Source organism: Rutidosis leptorrhynchoides, chromosome 1 (genome assembly GCF_046630445.1).
Source record: "Rutidosis leptorrhynchoides isolate AG116_Rl617_1_P2 chromosome 1, CSIRO_AGI_Rlap_v1, whole genome shotgun sequence".
In the NCBI taxonomy this organism is placed as follows: Eukaryota; Viridiplantae; Streptophyta; class Magnoliopsida; order Asterales; family Asteraceae; genus Rutidosis; species Rutidosis leptorrhynchoides.
Genome location: NC_092333.1, coordinates 20972891 through 20999217, shown reverse-complemented (window position 1 = coordinate 20999217; position 26327 = coordinate 20972891). Strand labels below are relative to the sequence as shown.

General features: G+C 34.4%; 3 protein-coding genes across 3 annotated transcripts; 1 reads left to right on the top strand and 2 right to left on the bottom strand.

Annotated features, from left to right (window-relative positions):
* The first annotated feature begins 1298 nt into the window (after nt 1–1298).
* LOC139857490 (tryptophan--tRNA ligase, cytoplasmic) lies at nt 1299–6983 on the top strand. The gene is made up of 12 exons (XM_071846261.1): nt 1299–1552; nt 2054–2173; nt 2626–2811; nt 3513–3564; nt 3689–3754; nt 4210–4296; nt 4889–4981; nt 5111–5191; nt 5295–5366; nt 5550–5618; nt 5720–5830; nt 6465–6983. The coding sequence occupies exons 1-12, from the start codon at nt 1338–1340 to the stop codon at nt 6513–6515; spliced, it is 1203 nt and encodes a 400-aa protein (XP_071702362.1). The 5' UTR covers nt 1299–1337; the 3' UTR covers nt 6516–6983.
* Nucleotides 6984–9059: 2076 nt separating this feature from the next.
* On the bottom strand, nt 9060–13395 carry LOC139847053 (inactive protein kinase SELMODRAFT_444075-like). Its single transcript, XM_071836683.1, has 10 exons — nt 12931–13395; nt 12680–12825; nt 12345–12439; nt 11819–12264; nt 11122–11700; nt 10453–10616; nt 10297–10373; nt 10070–10217; nt 9835–9984; nt 9060–9365 (listed from the first exon to the last, which is right to left on the bottom strand). The coding sequence occupies exons 1-10, from the start codon at nt 13127–13129 to the stop codon at nt 9060–9062; spliced, it is 2310 nt and encodes a 769-aa protein (XP_071692784.1). The 5' UTR covers nt 13130–13395.
* Nucleotides 13396–20100: 6705 nt separating this feature from the next.
* On the bottom strand, nt 20101–24274 carry LOC139846898 (uncharacterized). The gene is made up of 6 exons (XM_071836490.1): nt 24124–24274; nt 23591–23620; nt 22529–22962; nt 22218–22407; nt 21723–22108; nt 20101–21271 (listed from the first exon to the last, which is right to left on the bottom strand). The coding sequence occupies exons 1-6, from the start codon at nt 24272–24274 to the stop codon at nt 20261–20263; spliced, it is 2202 nt and encodes a 733-aa protein (XP_071692591.1). The 3' UTR covers nt 20101–20260.
* Between the last annotated feature and the right edge of the window lie 2053 nt (nt 24275–26327).

Sequence of the window (26327 nt, the reverse complement as noted above, 5' to 3'; positions counted from 1 at the left end):
TAACCTGTAATGTATACCTACGAAATATTGATAAGAATACTCTTTGGTTGGCCGTTGATTAAAACAATATCATTGATTGCATATAATCAGTTAATCACTCTTGCTAGTATCTTCGTGTTCATCGCATATACTCGTTTATTGTCTCGTGGGTTTGATAACCAGTTGGTTGTTAAGTCTTGTTAGAACTTGCTAATCGTTCCTAACAAAATTATCATGGTAGTGGAAGCTCCTGTAATCGAAGCATTATTTTTGTAACTCAAGAGAAAGAAAAAACATAGAAGTTTTATAACCTCTATTGTTAGTTGAAAAACTTATCTCACACATGTTTTGTGAAGCACGACACAAAAAATTACTCATATACTTGCAATTGCCATGAAACACGACACAAACACATTACTTGCGAGAAAACACATACAACATATAATTTAGCATCGTGTAGTATAATATATGCATAAACTGTTTGGGTATAAAGAAAATAACTTTTTCAGGTCGCTAAAAGTTATTTATTTTTTCTATATATGACTTAGACTCTTGTTAACTCTGCTTGTGACGTCAAAGAGAGATGATGTACCTTTTGGCAAATAAGTGTAATCTGTCTTTGACGTGGCAAAGTCAGTTTTTGATCTTCATTAACCTTTATGTCATATTGTTTCATAATTATTTGTATCAGTTAACATCAATTGTCATTGTCATGTCATTGTATATGTTTTCCCTTATAAAAATTGAAAAAAAAGTACACTTAAAATAAGATTAATATAACTACGAGGGTGGTAGCTGGTTAGTTAGAACTTGGATTCTCGTCCGGAAATTAGTTTGCTCGTAAAATAAATCAGAAATTCAGATAGATAAAAAAATATACTCCTAAATTTTTTCATATATTATGTTTAGTTTAGTAAATTAGTTCATGAAATTCATGTTAAATTTCAACATTAGAAAATGTAAATTGGAGAGAAAGGAGTTAAACATTATTATAGTGAATGTAAGGAATCAAATGCCAAATGGAGTTGATTGATCAAAATTGCACGTCACGTGGACTAATAATGAAATGATTTTTCTTTAGGGATGAAACATGCCAAAACAGCATACTATGGGTATGAAACACGTAATAAATTATTAATTCTTTTCCTCGGTGCGAACCGGTTCGATTTAATCCGGCCAGTCCGGTCTAAAACTATAAAGTCACAAAGGGAAGGGTTTTACCTTTCGCATTGTGAACCAGTCTTTCTCATAGGAGGCGGAAATACAAATTGAAAAAAGGGATTTTGGATTACATTACATTATACATACATACACACACACACCCCTAATACCTAATATACCTATACCTATTCGTATAGATGGAGAAAGAGAATGAAGCGAAAACAGAGCAAAAAGAAGAAGAACAAGTAGTAAATCCATGGGAAGTTTCTGCAAAAGGAAAGATCGATTATGATAAATTAATTGACCAATTTGGTTGCCAACGACTTGACCAATCTTTCGTTGACCGTGTTTATAAACTCACCAATCGTTCTCCTCATATATTTCTTCGCCGTAATGTGTTCTTTGCTCACAGGTACTAAACAACTGATTATGTAATTTACTTCAATTTTGTTGCTTTTTAGTAATTCCCATTTCAAATGTTGGTTATATGAATGAAGGGACTGAATATTTCTTTGCATATCATTGAACATGAGTGTATGTGTATTTATATATGTTATTACTAGTTTTTTAGGGTTTATATTCAACATATTTGAAGAGTCATTGAGTTTTCTTAGGGTTTTATACATTTTAATAATTCACATACTTTAGTTAGTTATTAAAAGGCATATCTTCGTTGAATGAGGTTGCAGTTCACTAAAATACTTTTCAGCCTACTTGTTATGATAACTGATACTAATGGTTATTAATTGAATTGATGTGAATATTTATGCTATGTAGTCCTGATATATGCATTTGAATAGTTGACGTCTTCAGTTTTATTTGGTAACAAGGATATACGTGATACATGAATTGAATGCACAATACATGCATTATTTACTTGATTCATTATGTATATGTTTGTATTACGTAACAGGGATTTCAATGAGATATTGGATGGTTATGAACGTGGTGAAAAGTTTTACCTCTACACAGGTAGAGGTCCATCCTCTGAGGCGTTGCATTTGGGTCATCTTGTGCCTTTCATGTTCACCCAGTAAGCTCTTTCAGTTATATACCTAAAATTGTAAATTATGCAATATTTATTAAATGATAATGCACATTTTTATAGAGTAAATATATTATATGCAATATTAGCAAGGCTGGTGTCTCACCAACTAATAATCAAAGTTCCAAGAATTGTGGCACGGTGATGGATTACACTTTTGTTAAAGAATGTTTTTGTTTTATTTTATGAATAACTAGTTTGTTATTATGATTACAAAGACATTTTTTTTAGTCAAAACTCTCCGTTAAAGTTCATGTTATGGATTGTTTTTATATAAGTTAGCCTAGGGATACCTTTTAATCTGTTTGACCAGTTCTCTTTTAGCTGTTGTTTCGGCCCGTTTGAGATAAAACAGAAACTAATTGACCAATTATAACTTCTAGTCAAAGATGGAATGTTCATGTAAAATTTTCCGAACATGCTCTAAGACATGTTTACAGATATTTGCAGGAGGCTTTTAAGGTTCCTCTAGTCATACAACTAACAGATGATGAAAAATGCATGTGGAAAAATCTTACAGTAGAGGAAAGCAAGAGACTTGCTCGTGAGAATGCAAAAGATATAATTGCTTGTGGATTTGACATCTCAAGAACCTTCATATTTTCAGACTTTGATTATGTCGGTGGGTAAGTACTGTTCGCATCACGCTGCTTATGCATTAAATTATACTGTTTCATAAATATTCATGTTCGATAAATTTTGTCAACTTGCTAAAAGATTTTGTGTCAATATATACTTCATGTGATACTGGTTAATATGTTGGAAATAGTACCAATCTTTAATTCCCACTTACAAAATTGAAGCTGGTTCTTGATCTCGATTCTTGACACATAGAATTTTTAGCATTTGGGTGAATTATTGGGCTACTTAGAGGAACTGCACTATACAAAACGATTATATGTCATCAAATAACATGAGTGAATAGCTTCAGAAAGTTATATACATTAGATGGTGAATTATATATGATCATTTTAGTTATCTACTTATAGGTAGCAAAGTGGGTGGATTAAGTGCGTTGGGTAACCACTAGAAGCAGCAGGGTCGGGTTGATCATGACTCCTTTTGTGCACTGTTCTTTTGAAATAAGTTGTTTAAAAATTTAAATTAAAAAAATATTAGAAATACATTGTGGGTGCCTTTTGACCTATTTGACTCCTGAGTAAGGATTTTTTGGGATTCAGACTTGGTGCTAACTGTATGTGTATGTTTCAACTGCTTCAAAAGGATGTTTAATTGAATTCAGTTTTTGTTTTGTTTAATGCTTTGAATTTCTTCTATTGGTTTGTTGTATTGACATTTCTATCTAATGTGAGAAGTTTTTGTGCAGTGCGTTTTATGAGAACATGGTAAAGGTTTCAAAATGTGTCACGTACAACAAGGTGATTATTTTAGTGTGACATAGTTGCTATAATCATTGACCATTCTTTCACATTGTTATTACTCCTAACGTGCTATCTGCTCGTTCCCTTTTTACAAGGATTCACCAAGGATATTTAAATGCAGGTTGTTGGTATATTTGGGTTCACTGGTGAAGATCATATTGGAAAGATCAGTTTCCCACCTGTCCAGGTTAGAATTTTCAAATTTGCAATGTCTCAACTTTATTATTTGATATATTTAATTACTTATGGTTCAGTAGAGAATCTGATCTTTAAGGCGTATAAGATAGTGTTAGAGCATATATAATCGAGTTCTGAAAAAGGTGAAACATAAATTTTAAGAATACAAAATCAATAAAGGTTTTATTGATTTTCCAATTTCTAAAGTCTTCTTCCGTTGATGTGTTTATAGTTGTGTAGAGTAATGTTGATTATTTTGGTTTTCTTGAGAAGATGTAAAATGCAATTGAATGAGCTATGATTTAAAAAAATAGGTTACTTTCCATCTTGTGACTAGTGTCCAATTGACTGTATATGTTACCATTTGGTTTTTAGGGTTTAGAAATGTAAGTATTCAAGTAATTTTATCTCAAGTACGTGTCTGTTTTTTTTTTTTTTTTTTAAAAAAAATTTCTTGATATGCAGGCTGTTCCATCATTTCCTAGTTCCTTCCCACATTTGTTTTCTGGGAAGGATAAACTCCGCTGTTTGATTCCATGTGCAATTGACCAGGTTATTGTTTTTTCTCTATATATGTATTATAATTTCCTCTTTTTTTTTTTTTTTTTTTTTTTTTTTTTTTTTTTTTTAATGTATCAAAGTTCAAAACGTTGAATTCGTTTTGGACTTCAATCTTAAAGGTGATGGCCACTATGTGCAAATGGTGTTTAATGTAATCATAGAAACTTAGAAAAAGTATTCACAAGTTCTGGAAATCTGATTATAATATGTTCTAAAACATAAATAGTTTTTCTATCTTAAAATAATTAATCAGAGGTTGTATGAATAATTTCTATTATGGTTGAGTGTGAAGACACATTGAATTAGATTTGAGGAACTCTGTTTTCATTGACAATGTGTTGAATAGGTCGTGTTTGATTGGGTTTACCCTAAACACTTGATGGCAAAATCTTTTGAACTTTTGTAAAATGTTAATGTGTTAAGTATAATTACAAGCAATATATTATTACTACTTTGAAAGTACTGTCAATGTAGTTTTATGCAATAATATTCTCCTTGAACGAATTTTACCCGTCTCATCTATTAGATAAAAATAAGTTAAATTGAGCTAGTAACTCTAATCTTAGTTTTGTGAGTGTTTTAGGATCCTTATTTTAGGATGACAAGGGATGTTGCTCCTCGTTTAGGTTATAACAAGCCTGCATTAATAGAGTCGTTATTCTTTCCAGCCCTTCAGGTACATTTCCTTCATATTTTTGCTGATAATTTCGCAATTGGAATTCATCTATATATGTTTAAAACTGCTAGGCGCTATCTGTTTATAATTCTATATGACATGTTTTATCTTGCTTGCTAAAATTATCAGGGAGAGACAGGCAAAATGTCCGCTAGTGATGCTAATTCGGCAATATATGTCACCGACTCTCAAAAGGATATTAAGAACAAGGTTCTTAAGTTTCTCTTTTCTTGAATTTCCATTTAATTAAAGTTGTGCATAAATTATAATATTATTTAATGTGTAATGTGTGCCGTATAAATGTGTTATATAGGTGAACAAATATGCTTTCTCAGGAGGGCAAGATTCTGTTGAGAATCATAGGAAGTATGGAGCGAATCTTGAGGTATATGAATGATCCGTAACATGAAATTACATGCCAACCATATAGAAATGTAGTTTTATTCTTTAAGTTCTTTCTCAATTCAAGTTCTTTTCTCTGAATAAATAGACTATATGAACAACAACTACAAATTGCAAATGTGGTATTCTAAGCATCTCAGTTTGTTTGTGGATGGATATTGTGTAGGTGGATATACCTTTCAAATACCTAAGTTTCTTCTTGGAGGATGATGATGAACTTGAACATATTAGGAAGGTAATATTATAATTATTAATGATGATACCTTTATATCGTTTTAAAAATGCAACTTTGTCAAATCCCACCGCAAAATAATATTGATTTTATTTATTATGTAGGAGTATGGTTCGGGACGCATGCTTACAGGTGAAGTGAAAAAGAGATTAGTTGAAGTTTTAACTGAAATAGTGGAAAGACACCGTGCCGCTAGGGCAGCAGTTACTGATGAGGTATTCTCATGTTAACTTGTTTTAATCTCTAATATAGTCTTGCAGCAGTTTGTGTCATTTATATAATTTATTCTGTTATGTTATTAAAAAGATAAATAGTTTAACTTTTAACTATTTAAACGATAAAATTTTAAGTGCCAACTTTATGGGACGCTTTAGGTTGTCGAGTAGGTAGAGATAGGTTTGTATGCATGCTGTTTTTGAGTTGCTTGTCGATTGGTTGGCTAGATTTGGATTTTTGATTTGTGTCTTGTATTTGCTTGTGTTCCGGGCTCGTTTTTGTGGTCCGGTTGCTCGAGGATTGGCTCTAGTTTTATCTTGATCCTTGTTTAGTGTTTAGGGTTCGTTTACTGGAAGTCCAAGCCTAGCAGTGCTTTTGGTTCTTTTGTATTTCTGTTCGTCTTTTTCATCTATTGATGAAAAGACTTGCTTTTAATGTTATCATTATTTTAGCCAAAAAAATATGAGCATTCTGAAAGTGATTTATTTGATATTGAATTTTCAACTGTAATAATTTCGATGATTAGAGAGAATGACTGATTAAATGGGGGGTGCATCAATTTATACTGTAGCTCTGCCCTCTCATAATAATTGAAGACATACTAATTTTAATTATTAAAACTTTGTGATGCAGATGGTTGATGCTTTCATGGCGGTAAGACCACTTCCAAATATGTTCAACTAAAAGTGCTGATTGTTTATCAAAGGTGATTTACTATACACGTTTTTCGCCTCTATTACGGAAGAACCATGTGTTTTGCATTTCCCGGAAAAACTTTTTAGTCACCAGTGATCAAAAGTGTCAATTTTGCACAAAAAAGATCTTGCAATCAAGCTCATGTAGAATGGCAAATTTATTTTAAAATTGAGAATTGCTACTCATGTACAACAGCGTATGGGTAGTTGAGTTGCTACTTAATTTTTTTTTTCTTGTATGAAAACGATTTAGTTAAAGTTGTTTTACAGTGCTTCAGTAGATGTGCGAAAATGATTTGGCGGGGCTGATTAACTGTAATGAGTTAAATTAAGTTTAGATTACCACCAAAGCTTGGCTTGAGTGGTACGAGTGTGAGATCCAACTTGGGGTACTGCCAACCTAGGTTCGATTCTTACCCTAAGCAGGGAGTTTCCAACTTTTGATGGTACTGTCAACATCAATGCGATTTGGGAAGGTCTCTGAGACTCTGGGTGGTTTCCCAACTCTGGGTGAGTGACAAATGAAACCAACTCTGGGTGGTTTCCCAACTTTCGATGGTGCTGCCAACATTGTCGCGAATTGGATTTTCTTCTAATGCGTATGTGAGTGACAAATGAGACTCTGGGTGGTTTCCCAACCTTCGATGGTGCTGCCAACATTGTCGCGAATTGGATTTTCTTCTAATGCGCGTGTGAGTGACAAATGAGAGCATTCGATGTGGATATCGCTGTTCAAAAAATTTGAGTTTAGATTAAAACGACACTTTGTAATACGGATTGAAATAGGTTGGATTGGAAACTTTTTTCTTTGTGTGCATCAAAGTGTAAAAATGGTTTAACACAAACATGTGGCAGAACCATACCCTCCTATAATTTTATCCGAAAGAGCTCTTTTTATACCATCTTTCTCAACAATACAATTAGAGATCAAGGAGAGCTTGTAAAACTGTTTAAAAGAACAATATACCGGTTGGAGTGGTTTCATTTGTTTAGTTGCTCTTTTAGTTAAAGGTGACAAATTTGACCACTTTGCCAATAAACTTGGTTGATTTGGGTATGAATGTTCGATTGGTTTCATTTGTCTGGTTGCTCTTTTGCCTAAAGGTGAGCATTCGGCTGATAAATCAGGTAGAAACTAACGTTTTAAGCAAGTCTGTTTTGGTCAATTCTGCCATCTAGCACCATGTTTACAAGAGAAAACATTGAAACTAACGTTGTTAGATAAGGCTTCGATTAGTACAATGATCATTAACATTGTAAAATCAGTCGCCCAAAATTTGTCTTAAATAGACAACTTCAACATAGATAGAGATGCACTTCACCTATCGTTCTTCTTCTTGCCCATTTGTTTCTCCTTCTTTCTAGTTTTGTGTCGTAGAAAAATGCAGAAAGCTAATAACGCAAACGAAGTGTTAAAGCTTGTACGTGCAGGTGGTATAGTTGAGTTATACAAACATCCGTTAAAAGCAACTCAAGTGATGCAAAAATACCCCCGACACTGTGTCACCCGACCAGATTTTTTCAAGTTCCCAAATATTGTTGTTAAGCCCGAGTCAACTTTGAAACCTGGTCAAGTTTATTATATTGTTCCTTACCATACTGTTTATCGTCTACTCGAATCTAAGGGCTACCTTCACCACCGAAACCACAAGGATGATCAGCACGATCGGTATGAATCTAACAACCAACAAACAAATGATAATATTAAACAAATGGAGAACATCGACAACTCTTTCTTCGACCAGATCGTTCCTGTTCAAAGTATCAAAAAGAAGAAGCAAAGTAAGAGTCTTGATGCTAATCTTCATGCAAAGGAAAATAGGGATAGTAATGTTTTTAAAGATGGAGATTATGATTCTGATGCCTCTTTTGCTTCTGCTTGTTTCCCTAAACGTAAAAAAGGCGGTGGATTTGTAGAGGCTAGTAAGGATACGTCTGACGCAAACTTTCATTTGAAGCCTTGCTTGAGAAAGAACCGAACGAACACAAAACGATCCCAACATGGTCCGAGGGTACAATTCATGTTACCAGATAAAGATGTTGATGATGATGATGATAAATGGGATACTGATTGTACTGAAGTTTGAGAGATCATTTTTTTTGGTTTGCCTCTTCCTTGATCTAATCCTATAATCCTCATGATCTGGTTTTGTTAACTACCATGGAAGGGTTGAAATACTGGATATAGTGGATATATGTGTAAAGCGACAATTATATCTATATAATATATATAAAAACACACATATGTATAATGGTATACTCTAGTTTAGTTTACAAAATTTTGCACACTGAATAATGTTCTGAAAAATTTTCATACCTGTTTGAAGGCTATTTGTGAGTAATGTAGGGTTGATGTGAGATTGCACACTCATAAGTTTGGTATTAATACTGGTCCACAAAAATTATAAATGTTTGACACTTTGATCTTGCTAGGCCAAGAGAAAATAACAGAAACAAGTAGATAAGAATGAATGATATATTTTATGAACAGATATAAGATTGAATGAAGGCTGTATAAAATTTTACAAATTTACTAATTTTTGAAGCCCTGGATATGTTTTTGGAGTGATCCTTGTAAGTATTCTTGATATTCGTTGCTGATAAATTTCTGGCGTGGAGGTGTTCTCGGTTTTAAAATTGCATCTTGTTGATTCTCCAATTTGAGTGCTAGTGAACTAAGTTTTGTTATACTGCGGATGTGCGTCTTCTGCCTCTTTGATAATGTATCTTTGCTTGAATTATGGCTATCGAATCTTGGTTTTTGAAAGATGGAGGTAGACTGTTCTTGACGATGATTATCTAGTTCAAGAGGAACATTTCCTTCCAATATCCTCAAGACCTGTACAGACCTTATTCAGAAAGATGGAAGTAGACTGTTCTTTGACTTTTGAAGGTCAAATTGACTAAACTCTCTTATTATAAGTTATATAGGTCTATCAAGAAACTATTAGTTTCCAAACAAACCCCTAGATCAAGCGCCCGAAGACTAAAAATCTGTTGATTTGAAGTTGTAACAGTGTGTCAAATAGAGTACATATTTATTTATGTTAAAAACATACCAGGTTTGACTCTGAAAAGTCAACAGCCTTTTAATATTAATGGGCTATTTTGATATGCAATTCCAGAGTACGTTTACAATTTTCGCCTAACCATCTCTGTATTTTAAGGTTGTCAAATTACTTATATATTTATATTTATTTTACTTATGTACAGATTCAGATTTAGTTTATTAAGCGTACTCACTTTCTTAAATTCGTATCCAAACACATATGAATATAACGTAAATGTGTCACGAATGAAGGATTAACCTTAGACATCTTTGGCCTATGGTCAGGGTCAGGAGATATACATAATCTGGCTGCATGCATCATGTACTCCACTTCTTTCACATCATACTTGTTTCCTAACTTACGATCGACTATTTCTGCACAGACCTTTTCCTCTAGTAAACGACGGCCCTGTAAATTATTGTGAATTTTTTATTAATTATTATAATTTTTTATTATGTATAACAAGACAATTCATATTAGGATATATTCTTACCCACTCAGGAAAGTACTGCTGTCTGGAGGTTTTTGAGAATTCGGTAGCTTTGATCCCGGTCAATATCTCCAAAAGGACAATCCCGAATGCATATATATCAGTTTTCTCAGTTATTAAACCAGTCTGCGTATACTCAGGAGCCAAGTAGCTAAAAAAGATTATAAACAATTAGTGCTCAATTTATTGTTTTTCATAAGAAAAGAAAATGATGAAATAATTAGTAGTACCCAAATGCACCAACAACGCGTGTTTCTTCCTCTAATTGTCCATCTGCTTGCCATCGAGCCAGTCCAAAGTCTCCTACCTATGTACGATATATACTTATTTTTTAACCGTTAAAAGTAAAAGAAAAAAGAAAGTCAATTTGAATGTTGATGACTTACCATAGGTTCAAAATCGTGTGTTAAGAGTATGTTATTAGGCCTGAAGTCTCGATGAACTATGCAGCCAACACGACAATCTTCATGAAGATATCTCAATGCTCTTGCTGCACCACGTGCGACCTTTATTCTATTGTCCCAACTCATCACCTCACCTTCCTCTGATCCTTCACACATCAAATCATTTCCGTAATTCCCGAAAAGTAACAAAATTTTGTAACTTTTTTACACTACAGAACACTACGTAAAACATGTACTAAGGGTGCGTTTGATTGCCTATAACGAATGGTTCACTGAATGCTGAACCGATTAGCATTCAGTTCCAACGCGTTTGTTATATCTGAATGCTTGATGATGATGAACCATTCATTCAACACGTCCATTTCTTTTAATATTCTCCTTAAATTATATTTCAGAACACTTATCAAACTATTATATTCTTTTATTTATTCATTTACAATGTTAATAAATTGATTTTACATCATTCATAGAGTCATTCAGAATGATTATCAAACAACTTATTGTCGTTCAGAATGAAGTTCAGAACATTCGAATCATTCAGATTTGATTAATTCAGCGCTTAATCATTTTGTTTATCAAACTTATCCTAAATCTATCCCACTATACATTTATTTGAAATATAGTGAAGAGAAGAAAGAGATTGATTCATACCATATAAGTGTTTGTCTAAAGATCCATTACAAGCAAACTCATATACAAGTAGCCACTCCTCAATGCAATAACCGATCAACATGACCAGATTCTTGTGTTGTGCACAACTTAAAACTTCAACTTCAGAACAAAACTCAGCTGCTCCTTGTGCACTAACCGTCTTGCGTTGTTTCACAGCTACAATCTGTCCATCGCTCAAAACACCTCTATACACTTGACCAAATCCACCTTCAGCCAAAAAGTTAGTTTCTGAAAATCCATCTGTTGCTTTCTTAATCTCTTCATAACTAAATCTTTTTGGTGATCTACCTAAAACAGGAACACTATGTTTGCAGACAGAACATAAAGGTGGTGGCGTTGGTGGCTTTTTTAGTGACAGAGATATATCCCGTCTTACGCTTGAAGTTCTGTCTATCGTTGGAGGATTTGCATGACTGAAAGATATCCTTCTTGTTGTTTTTTGCCCCAAATCATTTTGACTTCTTTCTTTTTGGCCCGTTCGTCTAAAATCAACCGATTTTCTTGCTGCATATGGCATTGTTACGCTTTCTGTCTTCATTTCTACATTTCTTGTCATATCTGTCCTAAAAACAGAATTTTAACATAAGAACGGTGACCGTGAAACATATAGATTTAAAAAAAAAAAATTGATGTTGTACAAAACGAAGTATCTATCAAATGGTTATAGCTAGCTCACCTTCTTTGATCCTCAACCGATTTCTGTTTCCATCTGTTCCTACTTCGATAGGGCCAGATACTGATCTGAGAGGGACCTTAAACCCAAACGTAGGAATTTGATTTAATTGTTGTGATTCTGGATATTGCTTTGAGCGATTAAGTGTGTACTTGGATACTGGTTCATTTGTTGTGGACGAGTGTGTGGAATAAAAAGATGAGGTCTTTTGTGTGCTATTCGAGTTTGGAGTAAGATCTGATGCGCTATGATTCGTGTTGTAAACTTGATTATTATAGGCTGGAAAAGAACCTAGCATGTCGGCCATAGTCGGGACTTTTTCTTGATCGATTTTCATAGTAAGTGGGAAATTGACTGATCTAAGTATCTTGTGAAATGAACCATCTACGAGTACAACGTTGCAATTCAAGTACTGCTTTAAGCAACAATCTGCTTCGTTGTTCAATCGTCTGACACATTCACACATAACATATTTTAGAAAGGCAAAAAAATTTATTATTGTCTTTAGTTGATATGAAAGCAAACCTACTGGTCAAGAATTACCCATCTTGCATGCAGCTCAGTTGCTATCATTGCGACTGACCCCACCGGGGTATATGCCACAACTTTTACTTCAGTATGAACCTGGATCCATAACGTGGAACAAATTGATGAGTTAGCCATGGCACCATACTACTATACTAACAAGTGGGTAAACAGATACGGTTTTCTCTTTTCAGGCCACCCCGGAAAGGAAATATCTTCATACAGATGTACACGGCCTAACTGGGTTATTCCATGACCATTTCCGACCCTTTTCTCATACCATACTAACAAATGGATAATAGCTAAAAAGTAGTAAAACTATTAAAACGGAAAGTTTACTTTGACAACTTTGTGAAGGGAGAAGAGATGGTGTATCATTTGTGCACAAACATCATAAACTCGTTGTGGTATATCTCGTCCATCATCTATGAATCCGACCTTATCAGACACATCATTCTTCGCAACACTCCTTTTTTTCAAAAATCCTATTCAAACAGCAAACAAAATTATAAAAAACAGAGAGAAAAAAGATGAAACATGGTCATTTGACAATAAACATAAATAATACAGAAACTAAATGTTCATCTTACGAGAAAACAATCCTTTCGAATTGTGATGAGGTGGAGTAATCTTGGTTACAGGTGGCTGATTGTAATCATGAGAAGGGATAATCGCAAGTAAAACGAGTGAATCCATAGGCTTGATCACATTTTCAACCGCCCATTCGAGTGCATAATCAGTGACCTCTCTACCCACTTCAATGCATACTAATATCACCTGACCCACCATTGTACAAACTTTAGTGAGTTCACTAATATACGCATCAATCCATATATGCAAGTTTAAATATAGGTTTTTCTTCGCAGGTTGTGATATTATTTTACGGATTTCTTTATTGTTCGTGTCGTTATCCTGTTCATTCTTTAACAGGAGATGAATCAACTGAACGTTACAAATGGCACAAACTAGAAGCAATTAAGTTGTTTGCAGTAATAAAAGTCGTGGTTTTGTGTTTGTTTTTAGCATTTGGACGGTTCGATATTTTTTTCTCAAGCTGCTTTTTGAATTAATACAAAACATAGGACCAAAATACTCAGTACTTTCATTTTGACCCATTCTATATTTTGCAGTCCTACACAATCGAATATTCAGGATGATTGATTAGATTTATTGATGGCAAAAAAAAAAATCCTTGCCTGAGGTAAACTCGAAACCCGACTTTTGACCTGGTTAGGGTCCGGATATTATACAGGGTCAGCATGCGTCGATTTGTTGGTGACGCTTAGAACCTCTATAAACAGCCAATTATTACATCAAAACAAAACTTGGAACCTCTAATAACTCAAAAATTAAGTTCCACTTAGGGTTATGATCTGATCGTTGACTTTTGACTTGGCTTACATTAGTTGTCAATCGGTGTTTGAATCGGTCTTCAAACGGCAGAGACCATGTACTAGGTACCACAATAAACAAACACCAATGAATGTGTTGGTTGATATTCATATCCATTAAAATAGTATCTTTATCTTTATTAAAAAAATTCAAAACACTTAATTCATATATCCAAAGAAATAGTGTCTATTAAAAAATTCAACACGGATACCAAGAATTGGGAGAAAAAAATAATGGATTACCTTTTTCCTGTCCTATATAATATACGTAAACTATTTTTTTTAACCCGTGCGTTGCACGATACTTATATAAATTAGTATTCGATAACACTAATATTGATACTTATCAAATGTATAATACAATTATAATGAAAAACTCCTTTATTACTCATAACATTTGCATCAAAAAGTATGATTATTAATGCAAAGATTATGAGCCCCCCGTTGAAACTATTTTTTTAACGACGATTGTTTGGTATCAGTAGATCATTTATTTCAACGACCCTAATCATTTGCACGTAACACACACGTTCGGGCGGAAACCCGAACCCCGATCGACGATACCCGGGAACACATCCATTCGGGCAGTGGTCAGGGTAGAGGTCCGTGAACGAATCCGGTAAAACCTCTCTATAGGGTCAATATATACCACCATTATTGGTGTTCAATTGGTTTAAAGAAAATCATGTCATCTCTAAGGATTGAACACATAACCTCTCTATATCTCACGACTCAAAGGATATGGAGGGAACCGTTAGGCTATGCCCGCAAGTTCCCCCGTTGAAACTATTTTAACTTTAATTAACAAATAATTAATAAAATAACAAATATGAGCCCGTAAAAAGTGAATCTAAAACTGATTATAAATAACAATATTTATTATTGTTTTGTTTTATATATAGGTAAAATATGTAAACGTAAATGGTAAATGATGATATATTTATATATAAGATTTTTTGTTACTAACTAAACTACAATAATCCGTTGATAATGTTGAGGTGTTTACACTTTATACTGGTCTGTCCCAAAATTTTGACTTAATATACCAAATTACTTCTGGAGCATACAATTCACTTAAATCTTGTCATTGAGCAAATAACAATAAAGTAAAATAATTCGGAATAATACGGAGTAATATTAAATTTTATTCTTAGAAACTTATATATAATTTTGTACTATATTTAATTAATATTAAATAAATGTATGGATAAGTTTTAATTGATTTGGAATCTCTTTAAATATAGCGTATAAGATAATTACTATAAATTATAAGTTAACCACATGACGTCACATAAGTAAATTTAATCAGAATTAATAACAGACTGACACGTAGGATTATTGACACACGCTTTATATATATGTATGTATAGATAGATAGATTGAAGAGTTTAATAGACTTGAGCCCATTTCAACCCCAAAAGTTAACTCAAGGGGATGGGGAACCCAAGCTATTATAAGCTATTTAATTTTTACTATCACGGCCGATGTGGGATAACTACCCAACACGCCCCCTCACATCGAGACGTGCACACATGGGCTCCCAACATCACACATTTGGATCGTTTGGCTCTGATACCATATAGAAAATAATATGGATCGAATTGATTTTTCATTAACAAATATTGTGTATTTATACACAATACATAAAGATCCTAAACTTAACAAACAAGTTTAGGAGATAAACATGGAAATAATATTTTAATAGAAAATAAATACTAATTCCTAATTTCAATACTCCCCCTCAAGTTGGAGCATGGAGATTTCGAATGCCCAACTTGTCAAGTAGAAAGCGAAGCTGTTTAGCACTCAACCCTTTTGTAAGAATATCAGCTACTTGCATCTTTGTGTCGATAGGGAATGGAGAAATTTCCTTTGACTGAACTCGTTCTCATACAAAATAACAATCCATTTCAACATGCTTTGTGCGCTCATGAAAAACCGGATTGTTAGCAATATGACGTGCAGCTTGGTTATCACAAAATAAAGGAGTTGGCTTAACAGAATTGATATTGAAATCCTTGAGAAGCCAACGCACCCATAAAACCTCACTAACTGTGGAAGCCATGGAGCGGTATTCTGCTTCTGCTGAAGAGCGAGACACAACTGATTGTTTCTTGGATTTCCAAGAGATCGAAGCACCACCAAGAAGTAGTATATACCCGGTTCGCGACCTACGAGTGGAAGGACAACCAAGCCAATCTGAATCACAATATGCAGATAGATTAAACCCACCATTTCGAGGTAGTAGAACACCCTGTCCTACGGTAGTTTTTAAATAACGAAGGACCTGATTTATAGCATCCAAGTGAGGTTGTCTTGGATCAGCCACAAACCGTGAGAGAATGTTAACCGAATACGCAATGTCAGGCCGTGTAGCTTGCAAATAAAGTAGTCGACCAACCAAACGACGATAACGTGTAGCATCAATTTTTGGTGCATCTTCACACTGATCTAACTTATGATTTTGTTCAATAGGAAAAGCACTAGGTCTGCAACCATCAAAATTGAAATCAGCAAGGATGTCCAAAGTGTATTTCCGTTGACTCAAAACCAATCCTTCGGACGTCTTAGCTACTTCAATCCCAAGGAAGTATTTAAGGTTTCCAAGATCTTTGATACTGAACTTTGTATCCAAATGAACTTTTGTTTGCTCAATTTTTTCAGTACTATTCCCTACTATAACCACGTCGTCGACATAGATAAGAGCGGCCACAAATATATTTTCACTTTGATAGATGAACAGTGAATGATCAGCTTTGGATTGATAAAAACCAAGATTAATAAGAGCATGAGTGAACTTATGATACCAGTTTCGTGAAGCTTGTTTCAACCCGTAAATTGACTTCTTTAGTCGACACACACGTGTTTCTCCTTCTTTAGCAAAACCTTGCGGTATCTTCATATAAATTTCTTCATCTAAGTCACCATGCAAAAATGCATTGTTTACATCTAATTGTTGGATGTGCCAATTATTTTTTACTGCCACTGTGAGTAATACTCGGACCGTGACTAACTTAGCAACTGGGGCATAAGTATCATGATAGTCGACACCTTCCATCTGTGTGAAACCCTTGGCAACAAGACGTGCTTTGTATCTCTCTACCTCTCCACTCGGCTTATATTTAACCTTGTACACCCACTTGGAGTCAATGGATCGTTTGCCAACCGGGAGTTTTACAAGGCTCCATGTGCCATTCTTTTCAAGAGCTTTAATTTCCCTTTGCATTGCCTCTTTCCAATAATTGTTTGTAACAGCCTGATGAAAGGACTTTGGCTCATCGTTGGAGTCGATGGCAGCTAAGAAAGCCTTATGAGATTTAGAAAAGCATTCATATGAAACGAAATTAGAGATAGGATGTACCGTGGAGGAGTCTTGATGTGGTACGGTTTGCGCATTGTCGACCGAAGGGGGAAGTTGTACCACAAAGTCATTCAAATATCGCGGCTGACTCTTGTGTCGCTTTGGTCTATCATGTGGTTCTGTCGGATCCAACAAGTCATGGACTGTGTTGTCAACTACAGGGCTCGACCTATCAGAAGTGAGTTCTTGGTCCGAGTTTTCATTATTATTTTCTCCATTAGGAATGGGTTCTTGGCCCAATCCTTCATTATTACTTTCAATATTACGAAGCTCTTCATTTTGATCAATGATTCGCTGAGTTGGTATATCACAAGCAAATAGGTCATTTGAATCATCACACTGATTTGGTGTGACTCTCAACTGTGTAGATGAAACTTTCAACAGGAACTCGTTTTCAACAAATCTAACATCTCTTGAGACAACTATTTTCAAGTCCTTGAGGTCATATATCTTGTAGCCTTTTGTTCCTCCAGGATATCCTAAAAATATACCTGGTCTCCCCCTTACTTCAAACTTATCTCCATTGGTCATGGTGTTCTTGTAATATACAAGACAACCAAAAACTTTCATTGAGCTGTAATCAGGTTTTTGATTAAAGATAAGTTCGTAAGGGGTTTTGTTCATGATAACTTTAGATGGTAGGCGATTAATAATGAATGTGGCAGTTAACACACACTCTCCCCAAAACTTTTTAGGTAATCCAGCCTCATACATTAATGCCCTAGCAGTCTCAAGTATGTGTCTATGCTTTCTTTCCACGACTCCATTTTGTTGTGGAGTATGCGAGCACGTGGTTTCAAGTAAAATTCCATTCTCGTTGTAGAAACTTTGCATGTCATTAGATGTGAACTCACCTCCATTGTCACTACGAATTCTTTTAATGGTTTTACCGAATTGAGTTTTTACCATATTATGAAAAAACAAGTGCTAGCTTCATATTTGAATTTTAAAAGGTAAACCCAAACAGATCTACTGAAGTCGTCGATTATGGTTAAAAAATAATTTGCACCAGATAGAGACGGGACACGATACTTTCCCCAAATATCACAATGTACTAACTCGAAGCAATCATTAGTTTTAATGCTACAAACTTGAAAAGGAAGTCTAGTGTGTTTCGCTTTCGAACAAGAATCACACACTTGATCAAACGTATTATTACTAAGAAAGTCTATTTGAATGAGTTTGTTACCAGAAGCGTGTCCCAATCTTTTGTGCCAAGTACCCATAGTCGTCATCAAGGCTTTCTTATTTCCAATCATCCCAAATCGGTATAGACCATTCTTGCACTTACCCGCACCAATCAATCTCCTCGTGTAAAGTTTCTGTATCACACAAAAATCTGGAAAAAAGGTTATAGCGGATTGAAGGTCTTTGCTTAGTCTACTAACAGACAAGAGATTGCAATTAAACTTAGGAATATGTAAAACTCCTCTTATTCTAGTTCCTCCTGGCAAGAGACATTCTCCTTTTCCATTGACTGGAATTGCATCCCCATTAGGAATAACAACAGGCCTTTCGAAGTGGCAATTAATTTTGTTTTCAAGAATGTTTTCATCATAAGTTATGTATTCCGTTGAACCTGAATCAATTACCCAATCACTATCAACATTACCTTTCATACTGATATATTGATGAAGGCCTTTTTGAGGATTAATTATTGGGAAACTATTCAACAAAAAATTAGAGGTCTAATATTTTCTTGCTGTGTCTGACGTCGAGATATCCTCAAACCAAAAAAAAAAAAAAAAAAAAAAATTAAAGTTAGAATTAAAATTGCAAAGTAATCCAAAATTCGCCACCTGCTTTTATTCTTTGATCACCGTGAGCATCAATTGCTATTGCATCTCAACAATTTTGGTCCAATTGTGAGTTGCCACTAATTGTGTGACTCTTGATTTAATCCACCTAATTGAGATGTCGGCTACCTCTTCCTTTTTTTTTTTTTTTTTTTTTTTTACGCTTCAAAAACCCAAGAGGGGTTCTTCCTCTGACGCCAAATCGGCTACCAGCCGAACAACACTCTCTTCTACGGTTTAAACCGGTTTTTTTTTTTTTTTTTGTTAGGTTAAACATGCTCTTGATACCAAGAGTTTAATAGACTTGAGCCCATTTCAACCCCAAAAGTTAACTCGAGGGGATGGAGAACCCAAGCTATTATAAGCTATTTAATTTTTACTACCACGGCCGATGTGGGATAACTACCCAACATAGATAGATAGATAAAGAAGTCAGATACTTATCATATCATACTTAAGATTATAAATTAATATTTATATTCGTAATTATTACGGAGTATTTCATAGTATATTTCAAAGCCATCTTATTAACATCAAAGTTAGTTCTTAAGAAGAGCATAAAAGAGTGTCACCATTATATTTTCATACATCTTTCATTCATAAATTATTAGTCCGTATCAATTTTTAAATATACTATTAAATAAATAATTACTTAATATATACAAATATTTTAGAATAACATTTTTGTCAATCTTAAATCATGTCAGCTACCTTAATATCTTATACATGCTATAATGTTAATATCAAAAATCCGTATCCGTGTGCATACACGAGTCGGGAAGCCGGTATATATAGGACGTGCTTTTTCAATATCTATACATTCTTTATACATTTGTATAGTTAGTATAATAAATACATATTTTAATTGGTTGAGGAACAAGTCTTAACCTCATATACATGAATGTTTGTCTACATTTTTCATTTTTTCCTATCCAAATTCTGAATACGCAGAATTAGATATTTTGTGGTTTTTAACCGGAACATCTTGCGATCATTTCCATTTCCAAACATTTTTTTTTTTTTTAACATCTTGAATCTAAAACATCTAGGTTATCTTGATGGCAAAATTGGGCGCGCGACAGATATGAAAAATGGTTTTTTAGTTTTTGAAAACAGTGAGATTAGCAACCACTAATAGTATTACTAAGTCATGACATAAATGGTAAAATATGTTCATAAACACAACTTCAAATCATGCAAGAAAATGGTTCTAATATTTACTGTTTATACTACACATTTGAACAGACAACGTATGAGGGAAAGATTGTTCTTGTAATGAATATGGTACAAAACTTGAACTCCCTTTTCTGAATTGTGTTTTCATTTGATCAATGAAAACAAATAATTGAATTTGGATTAAAATCGTATTCTTCTATTTTTCGTCCTCTGAACTCGAACCATGGACACTGTCATCCTCGTATGCCCTATACATTCTTGAATCTGCGCTCAAGAACCTCGATATCGTACTTTTAAATCCTTGATCTTCGAACTCATCTTCACTTCCATCTGTAAACTCTAAATCGCTATTACCATCATCTCCCCTCGAATCAGATTTACGCATACTTCTTCTCTTGCTACTGCTTTTCTTACTATAACTTGAATTTATTCTGTTTATACTTGGCTTTACTGAGTCATCCCCTTCTGTTTTGAACATGACTTTCTTTTTGGTTGATTTCGTTTTCATTCTTGCTTTTGATTTCGAGTTTATGAGAATTGATGACGTGGTTGGTTTTCCGTCATCTGAAAATTCCTCTTCACTGTTACCTTCTTCCTCGACCATTGGTTCTGGCTCGACCACTGGCTCAGGCTTGGAAACTGGCTCAGGTTCAGAAGCTGAGTCTGAATCAGGTTCTGGCTCGGGTTCTGGTTCGGGTTCTTGTTCAGGTTCAGGTTCTGGTTCAGGCTCAGTCTCTTGCTCTGACTCCCAGTCATACTCCGGTTCTGGTTCAGGTTCAGGCTCAGACTCAGGCTCATACTCAGACTCACTCTTAGGCTCAGGCTCGGGTGTGGTCTCAATCACAGGTCTATTAAAGGGCTCTATCTTTATATCAAACTCCCGATCAGAGTCATCGTCTGATGATGAAGATGAAGACGATGATGATGATGATGGATATTTTTTCGGCTGGGACCCACTAGCGAGTTCAGTGGGTGATGGTGATGGTTCTGTAACTACTGGTGGTGTAAACTCTTGTGGTGGAGCTACAGTGAGAGATCTAAGAGGTCCTACAATGTCAGATATCAGTGGACGAAGACTCGACTCCTGTCGTAGACACTTTGCAGCTACCTCGACTGCTTGGTTTAAAATCTTTTCTGGAATCACTCCTTTGAATATAGGGTCAGCCAATTCATGAAATCTTTTGGGATCTTTTAAATACGGTTGTGCCTATTCAAATCAAAGTAACAAAGCACTCATGAGAAAAAAAATTCTTGTTTTTTTCTCTTGAAGAAACATGAATAGAAGATTTTTGTAAGCTTTTTATGGGTAATAAAAACTATAAGATTTTTGTAAGCTTTAGGACGTATGAGTTATAAAAAACTGTAAGATTTTTTTTGTAAGCTTTAGGATGTATATTATAAATCTGTAAGAAAGGTGAAAAACTGCAAGAAAGGTCAAAGCTTTAGAATTTATGAGTTATGAAAACTGTAAGAAAGGAGAAAGCTTTAGGATTTATAAGTTTTGAAGCATATAAAAACTGTAAGATTTTTGTAAGCATTAGGACTAACGAGTTATAAAAACTGTAAAAAAAGGTGAAAACAATAAGAAAGGTGAAAGCTTTAGGATTTATGAGTTCATAAGAATATAAAAACTGTAAAGAAAGGTGAAAAGAAGTTACCCAAGTCACAAGATTTTGCTCGTGTGTAGGGCGAGATGTATCTATTGCTTTTCTTCCACTAATAATCTCCAACAAAACTACTCCAAAGCAATAAACGTCGGATTTGAGGGTTAGCTCACCGGTAGATTCATATTCTGGAGCACAACAAGCGGTTCCTACAGCCCTTTGCTGCACACTGCTACGAGAAGAACTTTCTAGGTTCACAAGTCCGTAGTCTGTAACCTTTGGTTCAAGGTTTTTGTCTAACAAAACATTGGTTGACTTGACATTGCCACATAGGACCGGTGGTTTGACCTTTTCATGTAAATACTCAATAGCTTGTGCAGCTCCTGCTGCAACTTTCATCCTTGTGATCCACACTAATGGTTTTTTGCCTGAAGCAAGATCTGTCATTCAAGTTCATCATCAAACAATAAATTTTTAGCTAATTTCTGTTAGCATGAGTATGGTTGGTGTTATCAATATACTAAAGACCATGACATAAGAGAGACGTACCATGTAGATGATCTTTAATCGAACCCATTGGCATGTACTCGTATACCAAAAGTATTTGATCGCCATCAGCACAATATCCGATAAGTTCCACAAGATTTGGATGTTTAAGATCACTCAATTTGATCACTTTTTCTATCAACTCCTTGTTTACTTTTGCTCCAAGTTTGTCTAACCTCTTCACAGCCACCACCTACATTCATTCATGCACATAAAATCATAATCATAATCATAATCATACACATCATTCATATATCTAAAGACCATGATATTCCAGAACTGATATTAACTAAATCATTAAAATGTTTGTTAACCTTGCCATCATCTAGAGTTCCTTTATAAACTTTTCCATATTCACTTTCGCCTAATAGGCATTCTTGCTTGAAATTGTTGGTGGCCGATGCCAAATCTCTGAACTTAAATGTACCAGCTGAACCTGCTGGCGGTTCATCCTTAGTAGTAGTAGTATTAGTAGTTGTGGTTTTGGGAACTGGAACTGCAGAAGGAGGTGGAGCAGCACCACCACCATCACCATCACCACCACCGCCACCGCCACCGCCACCGCCACCACCACTAGGAGCTGAACCTGCTGGCGGTTCATCCTTAGTAGTAGTGGCAGCAGTATAAGTAGTGGTGGTTTTGGGAACTGTGACACCAGGAAGAGGTGGATCAGTAGTAGCACCATCACCACCACTACGACTGTTGTTGCTGGTATCTTTGTCTTGCTTGTTTATTTTGGGATTTTTCACTGCATCATAAAAATGAATGTTTATGTTTATATTGGGTAAGGGTGCCAAAATGAGCGGGTCAGGAAGATTGGGTAAGTGGTGATGAAAATGAGTTTGAGTCAAAAGAGATAACTTTACTTAATTTAATTAGAAATATAATATAATATTAATGTAAGCAAAGATGAAAATATAATTCACTATCTCCAACATGCTACATATTCATATGATTATTGACAAGCAAGTTTACATCCAGTTTCTAGACTGTCACTATAAAAAAAGAAGCCAATAATAGTGGCCACATAGAATCAACAATTAACATCCAAAAACTTAGCATCCAATTCATAATTTAAAATCTGGCACAAAAATGAAGAAACTTGCACAGCATCTCAAGTGTCATAATCTAAAATTGAACATAGATTTAGCAATTATAATCCAAAATTTAGCGTAAATCCAAAGTCCTGCACAAAATTGATAAATCCGGGCACAAATAGACAGATATGACCCAAAAAGGATAACTTATCGCACAAAAACAAAAAATATCGCATATAATCAATAATATTCACATTCACAATCTCTCCTATAATCAACAACTGGCATACAAAAAATCAGGGAAAAATCCGAAATCTGGTACAAAATCGTTTTATGTACCCGCTAATTGGTTGAAGCAGAAGGTTGCTCCTGTTTATTTGCATAGATGATAAAAAATGGATAGTAGAAGATCAGTTAATTGCGATAGCCGATGTTAAATAATAGGCCCATTGGGCCTTTGTAACAAAATGTATAGTTTCGCTAATATTTGTAGAAGACATCATGGATCTCAACATTTACTGTACAAACTTAATATTTGTTAAACTAAGCTAACATAAATTATGTTACATTTTTATTTTTACTTTTTACTATTGAGTAAGTTATTATGACGCAACAAAGTTTTGGGATAAATCGACCCATTTTTTCACACGTTTTTTAGCTAGTCATTTCCGTTTGCTAATATACAAATATGATATGTTAGAACACGAACCTACTTAATAGGTTACAAGTTAATGACTTGAAATTTTGCAACCATATGAAGGAAGTTTATACCATTTAATGCACCAAAAAATCATGATTTTGTTCATATTGAAATGGCATTTGACAATGATAAACAATATTATGAAACACAATATATCTATATATAAACATACCAGAAGTTAGTTTAGAAAGCTGATTTTCTTTTGGTTGTGCGACAGGCAAATCTTCATCTTCAGTCTTATCTTCCTCATTCTCTTCTTCCTTCTTTTCGTTCAATTTTTTTCCTTCTGCGGTCTTACTTTTAAGGCATGGCAAACAATCCATTCTTTATACGATAAAACACAAACACGAAGATAAAACAAACGGACGGACAAACAAACAAACGAACCAAAAAGAAAATTAAAATTTGAATATTTTGGATATCTCCTCAAAGCACGAACAAAATGCGATTTGACCTATTCGTTTATAACTCCTTCCATACAAGGAAGCAAAACATAAGTTGTGAAAGAAAATGTAGAAAATTCTATGTAATTCTTGAAGGAGAAGGAAGAAATGAGGATGAAAAGGGTCCTCCAGGTTCCGAACACGGGGACTTGAAGGACCCGAATTGCACCCAACAGAAGCGTTTAAGAGTCTGGAAAAATGAAAGATTATGAAGAAAGATCAAAGTGCCATGGCTTTGAGAAATTAGTTGTTTAGATTTAGAAATTTGTGGATATTGTGTGGACATTCTCTTGGATGTCATGCATTCCTTTTTCTTAGTATTCAATTAAAGATAAATTCATAAGGTATGTAAACTTAGGAGAAAGAGATTTGACGGACGTTATTTTACAAGTACTTAATTAACAAGATGAGGGAAATAAATAATGTGGTAATTCATATAGTGATTGTAACGTAAAGTTTAAGTGTTTCTTTGTTTTTATTTGTCTTTATTAAGTTCCTCAATGAACATATCATGTACGCGGTGTACTCCGTAATTGTTTCTTTTATATTTTTGATAAATGTCCGAAATATTAAAAATTACCATATGACATGGTTCATCTGGTATGTTCAAAAGTATTAGTGGAGTTCAAAATATTTCTTTCTTTTTACTTCGGGAATTCTGTAGTATATATAATATACATGTTTCACCGGGAGTTCGTTTTTGTAACTCCTATCATCCATTAAGTATGGACATGATGACGTTATTAAAATGGAATCCCGATAAAACATGTGTATACGATGAAGATTTGTCAGGTAATAAAACTATTTTGGACTCTACTAGTACTTGATGATGTATCACAGGGAGAATGACAACGTAATTATGTCTTACCATATACTCCTCCATCCCACATTTATTGTCACAATATAAAAAATACACGATTTAAGAAAACAGAACAGATGCGGAACTTCTCTATAACAAGAGGGGGTGGTCGCCCCTCCTAAAAAAAGTACGTGTAGCTAGCTTTTTCCTATAATAAATCAAAGAAACTATTAACCGCCCCTGTATACGGAGTATATGAACACATCATGTCATCCCAAAATATATAATTTATCTTCCAGGCCCACTATCTCTAAATTAGTATCCATACTTATTGTTATTTTTTATTTTCCGAAAATTTCAAATTTCAATTTTCATTTTTAATCAAGAATGAATGATACTAAAATTATACTCCTTACTAACGTATATCCTATAGTTTATTCTAAATACGGAGTAACTACTTTTAAAGGTTTTGTTTTTCTTTTCTTGTATACACATACAATTTGCTCATATTTTGCAATATTTGATAATTGATAGTGTAATATTCTAGTAATAGATTTGTGGAATTATCACTAAAATGCCCATTTTTCTCCCATATTTGACTCAGAGCCCATAAAAATAAAAATTTGACAATTTGCCCGCGCAAGGACGCAAGGTGCTCTTTGCGACCTTGCTCCCCGGTGGACGCAAGGTGCCTCTTGCTCCCTTGCTTCCCGGGGACGCAAGGACGCAAGGTGCCTCTTGCGACCTTGCTTCCCGGGGACGCAAGGTGCGTCTTGCTCCTCTCTGATGTCATAATCAATGTTTTCATTCAATCAAACACCTTACGTGCATATTTTTGTTTTGCTCTAAAAAATAGCAAAATGATTATGTAAAACCCTTTAATTGTGATGACAAACTATTACAAACACCTTACGTCATTTTTGATTATGTAAAACCCTTTCCCAAGGCTTACTTACGCTGAATCAATGAGTCGATACGGTTCAGACAGGCCAGATACCCGCTTTGATCTTGAACTCAAAGATGTAATTTTTTTTTTTTTTTGTTTTTTTTTTTTTACAGTGCAAAGCTTCTTCTTTAAGCTTTGTTGTATTGAAACATTCATGTAACTACTTATCTTGCTTTCAGTTGCCATAA